We start from the raw sequence: 17673 nt of genomic DNA, 5'->3' as shown, positions 1-17673 counted from the left end.
CTCCCTTCCTCCCTCCCTCACCAAAATTCCTCCTTCCACAATACTACACACAATGCTAATTATAACCATAATCCTGGTCACTAATTTCTGTAAACGAATAATTGACCGCAAGTTTATTTTGAAAAGGAACCTAAGAAGTCATTTGAAGATTCCTAGATGGACGAAATAATGCTGTGGTGCTGTGGCTAGGACTGTGAACATCGTGAACAGCATTGAATCACTGATATTTGAACATTGTACCCAGTCATTATCACATTCAGGCTCTTCTATAATACTATCATGGCTAAATAATACAGGTTATATATATATATTTTGACATTATTAGGGGATGCTGTAGTCACACGCTGAACAGCAGTGCTGTGCGCTCATGCTGCGAGCGCCAGCCTTGGTTGTTCACTCACTACTGAGGCTCTCACACCCGAGAATGTGGATCATGATTTTTTTTAAAGATGGCGTCTGTTTACAAGAGCCCTGAGGAAGCTGATGTGAACCCCATGTAGCCGCTGGAGTTTTGAATGGAACGTGAAAAATACAAATACCTGAAGACGCGTAGCGCACCCCAGACGTGGGCCTGTAGGCGCGTTGCACAGTTAAAGGGTTAATCATTCAAATTTCATACCGAGTATATAACCCTCGGAACGAAATACACCGTAAAAAGAAAACAAAAATGACAATAAACCTTAACTGTTACCTTAGGCAAGAGCAGTGTGTTTCTCAGGGATGGCAAGGCCTCATGGGACGAGTCGAGGTCTATGAGTTTAGCTGTAGGCACCTGACCAGTGGGCACCCCAATGCCCAAACTACTTACACTCTTGGCTGAAAATAAGAGAAATGAAAATATAATTAGACATTAATTTTATTCAACCCTTAAACTCTACAGAATATTTTTATGCATTGTCTCTGTCAAGTGCAAGAAAAAATTGTTCTGATTTTTTTCCTTTTCACAATTTTAATGTACATTAATGTGATTTCACGCAATGAAAACATGACCACCATATCTAAATGTATGTGTACTGCACATATAAGCTAACCTGTATCAGGTGTATCAGCACTACGCGAGTATGAGAGTGGTGGCACAGGTTGTGGGCCCGGAGATTGCGATGCTGCCACAGAATTGTGAGATGAACTCACAGTAGAGGTGGGGTGTTGCGGAGTCTGACTGCTAGGATGATGGTGAAGGTGGTGTAAATGGTGGTGGTGATGATGGTAGCTCCCTCGTTGGTCTCCAACATTACTGCCCCCGCTGCCAATTCCAGCTCCATTTGCACGCTGCTGTTGCTGTTGTTGGTCTGGAGGCAAGTGATGATCACCAGTCTTGTCTTGAACTGTATGAGATGTGGATGTTGGTTGAAGGGAAGTGGGCATGGTGGCAGGAGAGGTGGATGTTACACCTGTAGATGTTTGACGGACTGGCAAAGGTGGTCCTGCTGATGATGATGCCTACAAAAGTAGTAAACCAATGCATGAGTTAGTGAAGTTTACCACAATAAGGTACCAAGTACAGGATCAAAACTTTCTTGGGAAATTACATATACAGTAATACTATTAAATATTTTATATAATACAGGGAACAAACCGTCACACTTTTATTTCATGAGAATTATGCATGATTATGACTATATTCTGTACTGCAGATAGTTGGTCATATACTGTTCCAGACTATGATTAATCCATCTTGGGTGGAATGAACCACTCTACTAAAGGTCAAAATTAAAACAAAAACGACTAATACAAGATTATGTTACGTTCATGTTTGTACAACTCAGCAATGGTGATCAAAGATTACAAGCATGTTGACTACTTGGTAATTTTACACTTATTTAAAATTACAAACTCTATTCAGTTTGAATATACTGTATTGTACATTAAAGATGACGAGATTACCACTTCCAATATTTAACATTTACTGGACAAGCAGGGGTAAAATATTTATATTGCACTCGATCACACAAACACAACTTCCACTTAATCTTAGGCATGGTTCGCAAATTTCAGCTCAACTCCTAAACATGAAGTCAAACCAAGCGAGAAACTGGGCACTAAGGCCCATCAGGACCATCTGGAGGACTCATTACTAGGGAAACAAACTTTGGTTGGGTGAAGTGGGTAGGGTGTTTGGGAACTAGGTGGGGAAAGGAGAAACCCGAGACACTGGACTGCAAAGTCAAGGAATCCCTGGCTCAAGCTAGCAAAATGCAAAAAAAAACAGTGTTGAATGTAATGAAACGCCATTTTCTGGGTGAGAATCAGAGGCTCCCTGGAGCTATCCGGGCTGATATGAATGTATTAGACCGTGGCATCAGTGAATGTGCATGGAGTTCTAGGCCTACTGGGGACCACGAGCCAGAACCTGGCCCCCTCAGAGAGGCATGAGGAGCAATGGCCTATGGAAACCCCCGTGTGGTTGGAAAGCTCCCCACATTTCCCCAGAAGGGGGAGGGGGAAACCCAGACCCCCACGCCAGCTATCCATCCCGCAGTTGTGAGGCTGAATGCCAAAACATGCAAAAAAAAAAATGCCGACCAGAGGGAGGGAGGGTTACCAGGGAGCCTCCGAGTCTCACCCAGAAAATGGAGTTTCATTACATTCAATGCTGGTTTTCTGGGGGAAAGCCCCTTCGGCTCCCCGGAGCTATTTACCCAAAGACAAAAACAAGAGGGACTTACCCGGGAGGCGGTCGGCCCTCGCTCTTCAACGTGTAAGTCAAGACAACTGGCTGCAACCGCCGACCCAAATGCGTGAGTACATTTGGAGGGCTTTGAGACGATCCCAATAATTTAGGTACTTTATCGTCCCGTCCCTATTGAGGTGTTTGGGAGCCAGAGGCACGTGCACCACCCATGGTCGCTTACTCAGTATTAACCCAGCCAGCAGCTATAGGGCTTTCTAGGATTTTTTCCAAAATGGCTGCCTCTCACTGGAGGTCCCAAAAGTCTATTTCGTACACAACCTACCGCACACGCATTTTGAATGGGTACGAAATATTCAAAAGGTGTTTTCTCTATTGACGCAGCACAGTGGTTAAGCAAATTACCATCAACATACAACTTTAACTCCAAGATACAAAGACAAGACTGGCTCAAATAAATAATAATAATGAACTGCAATAGACTACCTGACTGATTGCCCAATCTATCAGCTAACAAGCACATACACCACTCACTCACTCACTCCCATAAACCAGAGTTTTTGTCTTCAGAAAATATAAGCTATGGTAGCAGGCTACTAAAACTAAGAAACAAATTCTAGTTGCTTGTACCAACTACTGTATACTGGGTATGTCATCTAGCTGGTCCATCAATCAATGACAATTTATGGTTGGAAACCATCTTAAATGATACTGCATGCAGATAAGTTTAAGCAATTTATTCAAAAGCAACATTTTGTACCTGTCTATGACTGGACTCGGGTTGAAGCTGTGGTTGTAGACGCTGCCTCAGGGTAAACAGCAGATGGCGGACGGTCACATCAACTCCCCCAACATGCAACTGTCGAAACTGTAAAATCTGCCGCCATGTCAAGCCAAATTCCCGGACTCCTTCACTGATTTTTTTGAGTATCTGAAGTTAAAACAATACAATTTTTTGTTAATGCAAAGCTTAAGTTTAATTATTACTGGAGACGTACAAATTTACCAAAACTGCTTCACATAAACCTAAAAATGGCTTTTGACAGAGTTCCACATAATAGGTTGTTCTGGAAACTGGAACATACTGGAGGAGTGACAGGGGGGTTTCTAGCGTTGAAAAATTTTCTAACCGACTGGAAAATGAGGGCAGTAATAAGAGGCAATATATTGGACTGGAGAAATGTCATGAGTGGAGTACCACAGCGTTCAGTTTTTGCACCAATAATGTTCGTTGTCTACATACACGGCCTACCAAAAGACATCCAGAATTATATGATCATATTTGTCGATGATGCTAAGATACTAGAGAAGATGAGAAACTTGAATAATTGTCATGCCCTTCAAGAAGACCTGGATAAAATAAGTACATATATGAAGCACAACTTGGCAAATAGAATTTAGTGTGAATAAATGCCATGTTATGGAATGTGGAATAGGAGAAAATAGATCACACACACACAACCTATAAATTATGTGAAAATGCTTTAAAAAATTCTGATAAAGAAAGATATCTAGGGGTGGTTCTAAATAGAAAACTAACACCTGAGGACCACATAAGGAACATCGTGCGAGGAGCCTATGCTATGCTTTCCAATTTCAGAAAACTGTACCTTTTAAATACATTGATGGTGAACTACTAAAGAAATTGTTCATGACTTTTGTGAAACAAAAGTTGGAATATGCAGCAGTTGTATGGTGCCTGTATCTCAAGAAGCACATCAACAAACTGGAAAAAAGGTACACAGACATGCAACTAAATGGCTCCCGGAACTGAAAGACAAGAACTATGAGGAGAGGTTAGAGGCATTAAATATCCGAAAATAGAAAATAGAAGAAAAAAATAAGGAGGCAATATGATCACTGCATACAAAATAGTAATGGGAATTAACGAAATTGTTAAGGAAAAATTCCCGAGACCTGGAACTACAAGAATAAGAGGTCATAGATTTAAGGTAACTCAAGAAACTTGCCGAAGAAATATAAAAAAATTTACTTTCGCAAACAGTGGTAGATGGTTGGAACAAATTAAGTGAGAAGGGGGTGGAGGCAACACAGTCAGTAGTTTTAAAGCATTATGTGATAAAGGGTGTTGGGAAGATGTGGTGTCCCCAAGAGATGGGACACCACAAGCATAGTAGCTCTCATTCTGTAACTACACTTAGGTAATTACCTAGGTGTAGTTACAGGATGAGACCTACACTTGTGGTGTCCCGTCTTCCCAGCACTCTTCGCCATATGACGCCTTGAAACTAAATTACTATTTTTCTTTTATGCAGCTAGTGTAAGTAAGCATAGCAATAAAGAAATTAACATAAGAAAGGTATGGTATAAATGAAAGGGGTGAGAGAATGCAATGTGGAGTTAGTATGTAAGTATAGGCGTAGCATAACGCACCCTGAGATGGTTATGTACATTATGAGAGAGTGATTTCCACAGTTGACTTAAGAGGTGTGTACATTGCAGTGAACTCAATCGGGAAATCCGCCTTCAAGTGCCAGAGTGTATGTTCTGAAAGTCTTTATGTCTGGACTTTGGTCTGGCATGTTGGGTGTGTCTGAAGCTTGCATCGCCAGCAGCCTAATGATACCACAATGGTTGCTGTGTGTTCAGTGCAGGATTAATTAGGACAAATTAAGCATTCAAGTAATAGAAACTAGGAGTCAAGGAGTCAGGCATTTTGGATGCTGAAGAAAGTATATTTTCAGTCTATGATTACCAAGGCAAGATAAGGGGACACCAAGCGTTATTTTGCTCAACAGCCATGGTTGTAAACCGTAACATAATGCCTCTAGCCGACATGTGTAGGTCTACACATTTGGGGAAGGCACCAGTGCCTGATTCTTATTGGTAAATTTCTAGCCCTGACTGTTTGGGGCTCCAAGCAACTTCGGTAAGATTCTGTGAGAGTCTGCAAAAGAATTCTGTCCACAGAGTATGTTCTAATCAAACATGAGTTGATATTGCTTGTTGGCCAGTAAGCCACTATTCCTCCATAACATTCTTCAATGTCAAATTAGCCCACCACATTTATTTCAATATAACTAGTCATCAGCCAGAATCATGACCGTGACTTTGTTGGATTAAAGCTGTTCGTGTGAGTAACAGAAGAATCGTGGAGACACCATGTGACTACTTTCAGAAGCATGTAACATCAAAGCCATCTGTTTACTGAAGTAACAAGAAAAGTGATCAGCAAACGGATCAAAATGAGAGAAGTGTCGCCACATAGTTCTTGGTGTGCATATTTATCTCAACTGCTATTGGAGTAAAAATTAGACTTGCTATCACCACTCTGTACCAACCGACATGGTGGCCTCATCCGCCCACACCTCACAAGCTACTACACACAATCCATGGTAATTACTTAAGTTGAGTTAAGTTAAGTTATTGTTGAGTCCTCTGCAATATGTGCAAACTGGTGATGTTGCAAGCAACTGGAGTCAGTGAAAGTAGATATACCACATACAAGTTAGTACAAGTAGATGGATTAGAATCATTTAATGAGTATACAATGGTGAAATAAAGTGGGTCATATGGTAAGGGAAGAGTGTAATGATTATAAAAGAAAGGGGAAAGGGCCAGAGAGCTTGAAAAAGTGACAAGTGGCCACCCCCTAATGGGGAGCTCTGGGAGGGGGTAAGGCATTGGGACTACAGTACATACAAACAACATTTTAACTCGAAAGTAAAAATAATGAACATAAAACTAAATTTCAATACATTTTGATTAATTATAAATGTTCAATACTACTGTTCTAATATGAAGGAGAATACAAAAATTTAAGATATAAAGGATATAAGGTTTATATTATGTGAACATCTGCATTATCATTATTAGAAATACGTACAGTACATATTTCAGCATTAAGAAACACAAGTCACGTGCTTTTAGAGCTTACACATGCATCTATTAGTCTCACTGCTCTAGTATCTTGGAGGAAAATTAATATTATTCCTGGTCAGGAACTGCTATAAATTAACAAGCTCTACACTGGGGCTGGTTAGATTCTAGCTTAAATTGGCTAGACGAAGTGCAATTTACCCATGGACAATTTTATTTCTGTTCTATAATTTTATCGCTATTGCATAAATATAACATGAAGAGTACTGCTAAAAGGACTTGGTCACCCACCTGGCATTCACAGTACGCAATCAAACAATCAAGGGCAAGTCTTGAGATCAAATCCGGATCAAGTACCCCATCTAGAACAAGGCAGGCTGGATCACCACAGTTAGATGATCCAGGAGGGGGGCTGGACCGAGGAGCATACCCCATCAATGAAAGAACGGATTCAGCACCAGCTAAATGATGGGCCACTTGATGTACCCAAAAGCCACTGTAGAGCTGCAAATGGATTTGTAATTTAATTCTTGACATGCTGTAATTAAGTGAACATATTAGGAGCAAAATTATTAACCTTTTATGTAAATATATGGTACAACTGTGTACCATATGTTTACTTAAATGTCGCTCAACCGTCCAGCCCAACCACTTGGGCCAGAAGGCAGAGTAATGGTCTCGCTACATGCAGGTCAGCATTCAATCCCCGACCGCCCAAGTGGGTGGCCACCATTCCCTTCCCCTCCTCCCATCCCAAATCCTTATCCTGATCCCTTTAAGTGCTGTAGACAGTAGTCGATATATAGTTCCATTACCTGTGTACCAATAGGGATTTGGGAACTTCTCAAGATCCTAAATACCATGATATAAAAAAAAAACCTGTTAAATGTAATGAAACGCCATTTTGTGGGTAGAGAGGCACAAGGAGAAATGGCCTATGAAACTCGTGTACGAAAGTATTCATATCTGCCATCGACCAGGGTTGAGCCCCCAGAAAGGTAGGTGCTCCAAAACAGACCCCTCCTGGAAAGAAAAACTGCAACCCGAGACTGAACAAAGGCTAAAAACTTCAAGGAAAATAAGCCAACAAGCAACATGTCGTTACACCATATGCAGCTCGTTCGCACCTACCACCCCTCCTCGCAGGAGGGGGAGAGGGGGAATCCCGGCTCACCGAACCGGAAGCTGGATCGTCAGTTTGAAGACTGAAAAACGGAAACAAAAACTGCAGACCAAGAGAAGGGAGGGTGCCAGGAAGCCTTCAGGGCCCTACCCAGAAAATGGCATTTCATCATATTCAATACTGGTTTTCTGTGGGCGAGCCCTGTCGGCTCCTTGGAGCTAACTACCCAAAGAGCAGGAAAAGAGGGATGTACCTGGGAGGCGGCTGCACCACGCAACTCATAACAAAGATGAGATAACTGGTTGCAACCGCCGACCCAAGGCAGCACAAGACCGCTGACGGCCCGGCACATTAAAAAGATAACAGGCAGCCAGGACCCTGTTTGATCTCCAAAACCCCCATGGCCGAATGTCAGCCCAAGACATATTACCGAACATAGCAACCAAAGCATTGAATTTACGAACATCATGAGCACGTGGGTAGACCGCAGGCTGGCTAAACTCGATAATCCAGGGCCGAGAGACCCAAGCCCTGGAACAGGGAACAAAAGATACCGGGTCAACCCACAGCACGTCTCCGGACACAGAAACTGAGGCATGCAGGTAACGGTGTGAAGCCACAACAGGACACAAAACATGATGCACCCCATAGGACGACCAACCATGCAACAATAACTCACGGATCCCTCCGGAAACCCGCCATCTCGTTCTTCGCCAGAAAAGGTGATGGCTGCAAACGAACAACCCTACCACTAGGACCAAATGAGCAAAAGCCTTTGTACTGGAGGAGAGCATGAAGCTCCCCGACTCGACCCTTAGAAGCCAAAGCCAACAAGAACAAAGTCTTCTGGAAACCATCCTGGACCGAAAACCATCCTTTGGGTAGCTAACTACCCAAAGTTGCTCTTTGGGTAGTTAGCTACCCAAAGAGCAACTCCTGGCCACCACACCAACCCACAGCAGGAACAACACCCAGGTGAAAAGCCTTTCAAGCAACCGAGACCAGAGTAGACATCCGCCCCATTTAGCCCCAGTTGACAAACTGACATTCCGGATGCCAGCTCGGTGGGCCGGGACCCCTCTCCCCCTCTCCCAAGGGGGAAGGGCAGGGGGAAGCATGCAGAGTGAGACACAGTGTGATGACGTATTGCTTGTTGGCGTGTTTTCCTTAGGGAGGGGGTTTCTAGCCTCTGTTCGGTCTCAGGTTGCAATTTTTCTACCAGGAGGGGTCTGTTTTGGAGCACCTACCTTTCTGGGTGCTCAAACCTAGTCAATAGCAAACATGAATACTTTCATACACGAGAGTTTCATAGACCATTGCTCCCCGGGCCTCTCTGAGGGGGACCATGTTCTGGTTAGTAGTCCCCGGTAGGCATGACAACTCCTTATGACTGAAGCCCCATACTAATATTAGCTAATATCAGTCCAATAGCTCCAGGGGAGCTTTTGGCTGTAGGGAAGCCAACAGGGCTCCCCTACAGAAAAAGGCATTGAATGAATGAAATGCCTCTTTCTGGTGAGCCCTGGTAGCCCCTTGGTGCTTGCTGCCTACCAACCTCAACCACTGGCTATTTTTGTAATATTATTTAATGCAATAGATATTTTATTAGCTATTGTTTGAGCTTTATTTGAAAGTAATTGTCAACACTACTTTTTTTTAACTACATATTTTTTATTCAAGTCGCATCAATTACAGTACCAAAAATTCTAGCATAATAGTTTTTTTTTGTGCTACTGTACCATTTTTGTTGATTTTGCTGTTCAGGCATTCAATGCATCTGATAATCTTTACATAGATACTTGATTCTGCAACTGACAGCAGCAAATTACAAATTCCAGAAGCAATTCTCAAAGAAAAAAAACCTAATATGGACATAAAAAAAAAAATGACTGCATCATTACCAACAATGAGGCTTAGACCCCACCCAATGGAAGATGACATCATTCGCCAGCACCTGAGCCCCGTAGCTTGACTCGCCTAACCTGTACTTTACCTCTACCCGAGTACATATCCCCTTTACCATGCATGCAAAACACCCTCTCTCACCAGAAGATGTTCCAGGCAGGAACGAAATGTTGTGCACTTAACACATTATATAGTCATTCTTGTTGTGTTTTATTCTCCTTAACCCAGAATGACCATGAATTTTGGTAACCTAATCACCCAACTCAATGCTGGTGCAAAGAGGATTGTCCGACGCATCAAAGGCCTGAACAACAGAATCAACAATGCAGTCACTTTCAACCAAAAGTGCTTAAAAGAAATCAGGAAGGAAAAATGGAACAAGAAAGGACATGAGTACTTTCGTGTTAACATATTTTCACAAATACTACACTATAATATATAGGCAGGAAGGTGAAATGAGAGATAAAGAACATTGTCTCATCACTGCTTCATAAAAATAAGAACAAAATGAAACTGCAGGACTAATGGCCAAAACATGTGAGTTTCTGGAATTACTATCCTTATCCCTAATGACTAATACTGAACATTATATTTCATTCAAGCCCCATAAGGGTCCAGGTCTCAAGTAGGCACACATGTGTTAGAGCCATGAGTGGTACAGCCTGGTACGTGGGTTGGAGAATTCCAGGTGGATAGCGCGGGAAGATATTGAGAGGCCCCACCAGAAAGCAGCGTTTCAATACATTCAACAAAATACTTTTATTATACAGTACTATATCTCACTTCTCTTTCGATAAACAATACAATACCTTAATTTCAATGAACTAACCTTAACTTCTCTATATTCTTTTCTCCAAGGTTGTGCAATGAGATTAGCTGCATAATGGGCCAAAGCATCAAATGCACAAGCTGCACTATATGCACTGAAGTCACTATTGGTGTTCACACTAGACTCCAGCACCTCAGATATTTGGTGAAATATGAACTTGTGGGAGTGAGGAGTGATTGCCAGGTATTCCATTATGACTCCTTTTGGATTAGACAAGAATAATTTAAATTAGAATACATGAGGTAGTGTAATATATAATACAGTATTCAACTGTTGTATCATCTTGTGTATAAGTGCTAAAAATAACTTACGTTCCAATTTCTCTCGCTGCTCCAGTTTGTGGGGGGAATCTTCCGTTTCAATGTAACCAAGGTGCAAAGCATTCATTTCTTCCATCAACTCTTCATCTACTGACATCACTGGGCCTGAGATCAGAGCAGGTATAGCAGACTGTCCAACAGATTGCTGAGGCGGTAACATTCCAGGTGGCGGACCTCCAGGCATACCCGAGGGCATCCCATAAATAATATTGGATGGGTGTTGGTGTGGAGGGTGAGAATGGGCATGAGCATGTGGCAGTTGAGGGGCAAGGTAAGGATTGACATAAATAGCAGTTTGAGGTGGATATACTGGTGATGGCTGAGACAGCATTGGTGATGGGTGGGTCAGCATAGCAGAATTTCCTGAACCTATTTGTAAAGATACATTAGCTGCAGCCGCCGCTGCTGCTATAGAAGAGGAATGGGGAGAGTGAGTTTGGTGGGGAGAGTGAGCTTGGTGGGGAGAGTGAGCTTGGTGGGAAGAGTGAACCTGGTGAGTAGAGTGAGGTGGATGAGTGATATGGGTCTGCGGAAAAGCATGCATTGCATAATTGTGGGGCATAGGAGGGGGTAAGATTGCTGTAGGAAATAGGGGGGAGTGGACAGTGGGGGGATGGGGACCCCCCATGTGGGGAGGCATTGCCATGTGGTACATCGTCATGTGGTCACGCACTTTTGACCATCTGGAAAAAACAAAAATTAATTCTAGATAACAAATCAAGGGGCCATTTCTGGGTTCAAGTTATTGTACTTTTAGAGAACTATACATTATATAACATGTTACATAATAAAAGCAACTCCTAAATATATCAAGCAAACTCACTCATGCACATTATTATACTGTACATATCTAACTTGATAATTTGTTCCATAACTCTACAACACTATTCCCAAGTCCGTATTTAACAAAATAATTGTTCAATCTATAATTAATAATAATAATTGTTCATAAAATTTAATAATTCTTGAAAGGATTCTTTTATCTATTATGTTTTGACAGTAATTCTTCCTGTAGTTAGCCTTAATTATTTCTTCTTATCTTCCTCGTTTTTCTTCCTCCATTTCTCTCATTCCACTCCTTAACCACCGTGCTGCGCCGAGTTTATTGCGAAATAAATAAATCCTTCAACATGCCAAATAAATGTGAAGGATTTCACATTCTCCTGTATACTCTATATTTAACTCCTAACTATAATATCAATCCTGACAAATACTTTTAGAAGGCCACGACACAACTCTCAGACTACAGGAGAATCTTGTATCTGTGATGTTCCAAAGTAGAAATGCCATGCAAATTAAGAGTACTAAAATATGGAACAGCATCCCAAATGCAAACAAATGCTGCACTACCTTCAACGAATCTTAAAAAGGAACATAATTAGTACCTAACTGAGATTCTGTGATCAATCTGAATCTAGATTATCATCAAAGAGAATATCATGGAATGAGAGAGGAATTGCAAAACACCACCTGGAGGGAGTTGAAAAGAGCCAGAAAGAGCTCGGCAGAAAACTACAGTACTGTTCGATCAGCTTGACATCACACATCTGCAAGCTAATGGAGAGAATCCTAACAAGAGGGATTCCAACATCTCACAGAACAATCTTGTAAAATCAATGCAATATGGGTTTGTTAAAAATAGATCATGCCTTAGAACCTGCTCACATTTCTGGATATTGTAACTGGCTATTCAGACAAAAGACTTCCGGTAGATGTAGCTTACATGAACTTTGCTAAAGCTTTTGACACGGTACCACATGAAAGACTAGCAAGGAAATTACAGGCATATGGAATAAATGGGAGAATACTGGAATGGATACCTGGTTGATGGGGTTCTGGGAGTTCTTCTACTCCCCAAGCCCAGCTCGAGGCCAGGCTTGACTTGTGAGAGTTTGGTCTAAATCAATGGTTATAACAAAGAAAAAGGGTTGTGCTAAATGGGAATGAATCTGACTGGGGAAATGTGCCAAGTGGGGGTGCCACAGGGATCCATTTTGGGGCCAACCCTTTTTGTCATATACTGTACATCAACGACATAGATGAGAATATTACAAACCACATCAAATTTGCAGATGACACTAAGATTTATGGTAAAGTGGGAAGTGAAAATGATATTGAGACCTTACAAAGAGATCTACATCAACTCCACAAATGTTAAGAGGACTGGCAAATGCTTTTTAATGTTGATAAATTCAAGACCCTGCATGTGGGGCATAACAATCCATGTCACAACTACCAAATTAACAGCACTCCCTTACAACAGATTAAGAAAAAGACCTTGGAGTCAGAATCCATCATTCACTGAAAGTTGCACAACAGGTGGGAGCGGCAGTAAAAAAAAAAAAAAAAAAAAAAAAAAAAAAAAAGCTAATGAAATCCTGGGAGTAATCAAGCGTACCTTTATCTTTAAGGAAAATAAGTCATTCAATTGTATAAGTCTCTGGTGCTCCCCCACCTGGATTACTGCATCCAGACATCCTCAGAAAGACATAGCTGCTCTGGAGAAGGTGCAACAACGGGCAACAAAAATAATTCCAGAGCCAAGTAATCTCTCGTATCAGGAATGGTTGAGGGCCAAAGGGCTAACAACACTGCAAACCAGACATGACAGGGCGGATCTCATCGAACCGTTTAAAATACTGAACAATTTGGAGGATGCTGATCCAGAAAATTTCTTCTAAAAAGTCAAATGTAACACGAACGAGCAGCAGCAGTTTAAAGCTCAACAAGCCACAATGTGTAGGACTAAGAACAGGAGATGCTTTTTCACCCATAATGTTATAAACCCATGAAGCCGCCTACCCACCGAAGCTGTAAACACCATAACTACAGTATTGGGTTTTAAAATACTTGAAAAGATCGGGGGTAGGGAGGGTTGAATAGCGTGACCTTTGACAAGCCACTGGCTTCCTGTCCTCGTCGTGGCCTTTAGGTGAAGGCCACTAGAATAGTGAGTGGCCCTCAGGTAAATTTACCATCACTTAAGTTCCCATATTTACTAAAAGAGCTTGAATACTAATTAAGCTAATCAAGTTTGGTATTACATTTAGCAATCAACCTATGCAAAAGACATAGGGAGGTTGGTAACCTATGTCCAGTATAGTAATAATTCTTTCTTACCTAACTAATATTTACCAACAAAACTTAAACCAAAATAAAGAATGTGCTGATTTTATTTAACAGTACTTTAGTTGGTAATAACTTAAGATTTATTATATTAACTTAGATCTCCTAACATAAAATATTATTCAAAACTATATTATTATAAACCCATGAGCTAGTTTTAAGATTTGCTGAAAATGCTTTGAATAACAAGTGGCCATGTAAAAAGTTAATATTGTACCAGGCATATGAACACTAACACAAGCCATAGTGTACAGTATTTGTTGTAATTACCATTAATAATAGAAGTAGGATCCCTTGATTGTTTCAAGCATAGGTTAGACATATATATATGAATGAGACTGGGTGGCTGTAAATAGGAACTGCCTTATATGGGCCAATAGGCCTTCTGCAGATACCTTTATTCTCACACATAATAGTTCATAGATATTTTGCAGAATTATTATTATTATGTCTGAATGGAGTGGAATCATAATGTCAGGCTGCTTCATGATGAAGGAAGCCTTACCTAACGCAAAATGTGTTTAGGTGAAGATAAACACCCATTTAAATTTGAAATAAAAATATAGCAAAGAAACACTGTGAAATCCCCACATACATTACCAAATGATTAAGTCTCTAAAGCACAAATGTGTTGACAATGTTACCTACAGATGTTGCCTACCTCTCAACTGAAGAATATTTACACGTCTACTTCACCGAGGAACCTGGTGTCATTGACAATAGACAATACCAAACACCGTGGCCAGCTGCAGGTGTTGAATGCAGACGCATGTGTTGAAGTAATAGAGGCGAGTATGATGCAGGTGTTGAGTAAACAGGAAGTGACAGAAGTGTAATGTTCCCCTCCGCCCGCCCCCCGTGAGTCATCTCCCGCACTTCCCTACACATCTCTCCCCCCAAGATATCCTACCTGGGTGTCCTCCCCTACTCCCAACAACCACACGATGGCATGACTGCCACAAATTGTGCCACACGGGCCATTTCAGGACGTAGTTGTCCGGCCTTGAGGCGTTCCAATTACTCGGACCATCTGTATTTACTGTCCTCGGCACAGCTGCCGCTTCTTACCTTTACACGCGGAGTTGGTGACTCTTGCGGGTCGTCCATATGCAGCCTAAACCTCAGTGCAACATGGCCAAATGACGTTACATGAGCTTTTCATAATTCTTAAAATTAGTAATATTACTCACTATCTCCTACCAAAACATACACCTTATGATTTTCAAGATGACGACTGAAACAAAATAGAGTTGGGAGCCGCCCGGGGCAGCTTCGGATCCCCCGCGGCGCCGCCCCCGACTCCGGATCCTCCGCCCGGACCGCCCCGCCGTCTATACTCCCACGTGCTCTACACTCCACGTCCAAAGAAAACGTTAAGTTGTTACATATACAACGGTGAGACTCTCTTAAGATAATGTTAATATGCATGTGCGGGCGATGAGTCACAGTAACGTGGCTGAAGATATGATAACCAAACAACACATCAGAAAATGAAGAAATGAGGTTTCGGTCCGTCTTGAACCATTATCAAGTCGTGTGATCACACGACTTGCGTACAAGTGGCTTTACAAGAATATAAACACAATGCTATGTACTCTCACAAACCCAATGTTAAGTGTAAGATTCTAACGTTCCTCTACTGTCTATAAAGAAACACATATTTTTATCACTTGTTTTTATTTATTTCTATACAAGAAGGTACATTGGATTTATGAGAGTGTATAACATTGATGTTTTACATTCATGTAAAGCCACTAGCATGCTTAGCGTTTCGGACAAGTAAATCTCCTGAGACCATCTCAAGGTAAATTTGTTGATCATTTCAAGGAATAATGCAGTAGATATGTACTCAATATAACAACCATGATATCAGACGATATCTAAGATTACAATGGTAAAGTAATATGACGTACAAGTATGCGGGGATTGGGTACCACTAGATACAGTGCGAGACATACATAGTTTTTTCTTTTGCAAGGGAATAATTACTACATCTACGTTACAATCCTCCCGTGGTGGTGTGAATTGTCTCTTAGGCAGAACAATACATTCTGGAATAACAACATACTTTATAACCCGAATTTATGCCCGAAACGCTTTGCGTAATAGTGGCTTTAGGCATTGTATGTACTAGCCCTATCTATAAATCCATCACTCTTTGTAAAATCTCTTGTATGTATGTACCTTACCTAAATAAACATTTGATTTGATTTGATAACACTAGAACATAATATACTCATATATGCTCTCTTATTATACTTTACCATACATTGTTCATTACTTCCAACCTTTTAAACTGAGAGGATTATTTCATTAGCTCACCCCATCTCTCATTAATCTAATGGCAGAGGCTACATTTATCTCAGAAATCCTGTGATGAGGAGATGATGAAGATTAAGCCACCCAAAAGGTGGCACGGGCATGAATAGCCCGTAATGTGATGAGGAGGTAGAAACAGGCAATAAATAGGCAAGAGAGAGCTGAGGAGGAAAGTAAGGTGTAGGGGATAGTAGTAATAATGAGAACTGCAGAAGGCCTATTGGCCAATACAAGGCAGCTCCTATTATAACCACCGAAGGAGAAAGTAATAGGAATAAGAAGAGGATAGCAAGGGAGCGTAGAAGGGACCCGGGATCGATCCCGGACCATGGCGGAAACAAATGGGCAAAGTTTCTTTCACTCTGATGCTCCTGTTACCTAGCAATAAATAGGTACCTGGGAGTTAGACAGCTGCTACGGGCTACTTCCTGGGAATGTGTGTGTGTGTGTGGAAAAAAATTATAATTAGTAGTTAGTAACAGTGGATTGATTGACAGTTGAGAGGCGGGCCGAAAGAATAGAGCTCAACCCCCGCAAGCACAACTAGGTGAATACACACACGGTAAACGGTAGCGGTAAACCGGGTTCCCGGTTTCGGGAAATGATGCAAGAGGATTGGATCCCCCTAAAACCTTTTCATGCGGCGGGAATGGCTAATGGAGTGGAAGGTATGACGAAGAATCTCAAATTAGGTGTTGTCACCTCAGGCTCCTCGCAAATCTGACAAAGTGTGGGTCGCTGCACCCGCGGAAATGTAGAAGATAAATCAAGCAGAGGAAGTTGCACAACAAGTGGGAGCTGCAGTAAAAATACTGCAAATCAAATCTCCAAGGAATAGTCAAACGAGTCTGATTTCAAGGAAATGAAGGTAGTTATTCAGCGGCATAAATCTCTGGTGTTCCGCGACTTGGATTATCGTACCCAAGCATGGAGACCTCATGTTCAGAAACACATCTGCTATGGAGAAAGTTCATCACCGGTCGACAAGTATCATTTTAAAATTAAGTCGACTCTCATGCCAGGAACGGTTGAGGGGCCACAAGGTTAACATCACTGCAAACCACACATGACAGGGCGGATTTCATCGATACTTATTAAATACTTAACAATGTGGAGGACATTTAACCAGACAACGTCTTCATAAGGTCAGATGCAACACAAACAAGGTGCAAAGTTTCAAGCTGAAGAAGCCACAATGTTGGAGAGAAAATAGGAGATTCCTTTCACCCATTGGGTTATAAACCTATGGAGCTACCTACCTGCCGAAGCCGTAAATGCCAAAATATCGCTGCCGTTCAAAATCCACCTGGATAAAATCATCAGGACAAATAGAGGGGGGGGAGGAGGGAGGAATTTTTGACAAACCGGCAGCTTCCTGTCCTCGTCGAGTCACTAGAGAGGTAATGGCCCTCAAGTAAATTCAGGTAAACGGTCAGAATGCCGACAAAGGCTCTCCAATATTCAGAACTTGAAGACCTTTCATTTACACGATAACAATAAAGACCACAAGGGCCATAGTGACAACACGACCCTGCAGCAGGTATATAAGAAGAAGGTCCACCTGACGCAAGCACCACCACCA

The 17673-nt window shown here is 41.7% G+C and overlaps 1 protein-coding gene across 6 annotated transcripts in view; it reads right to left on the bottom strand.

The window, feature by feature from the left end:
* tamo (PUB and ZnF_RBZ domain-containing protein tamozhennic) overlaps positions 1-17673 on the bottom strand; it is a 34557-nt gene that overhangs the window by 7234 nt on the left and 9650 nt on the right. Inside the window, exons 1-7 of one of the 6 annotated variants that reach the window (XM_045743298.2) lie at positions 14983-15097; positions 10638-11329; positions 10327-10526; positions 6761-6973; positions 3390-3560; positions 1032-1440; positions 692-816 (exon numbers count right to left, since the gene is read on the bottom strand). In XM_045743298.2, coding sequence (XP_045599254.2) covers positions 692-816; positions 1032-1440; positions 3390-3560; positions 6761-6973; positions 10327-10526; positions 10638-11307 — 1788 coding nt within the window. In that variant the 5' untranslated portion in view covers positions 11308-11329; positions 14983-15097. The other 5 variants (XM_045743297.2, XM_045743294.2, XM_045743296.2 and 2 more) reach the window with 5 other exon arrangements.

The sequence above is a fragment of the Procambarus clarkii genome, chromosome 31 (assembly GCF_040958095.1).
Source record: "Procambarus clarkii isolate CNS0578487 chromosome 31, FALCON_Pclarkii_2.0, whole genome shotgun sequence".
NCBI lineage: Eukaryota > Metazoa > Arthropoda > Malacostraca > Decapoda > Cambaridae > Procambarus > Procambarus clarkii.
This window is presented reverse-complemented; position numbering and strand designations above follow the sequence as displayed.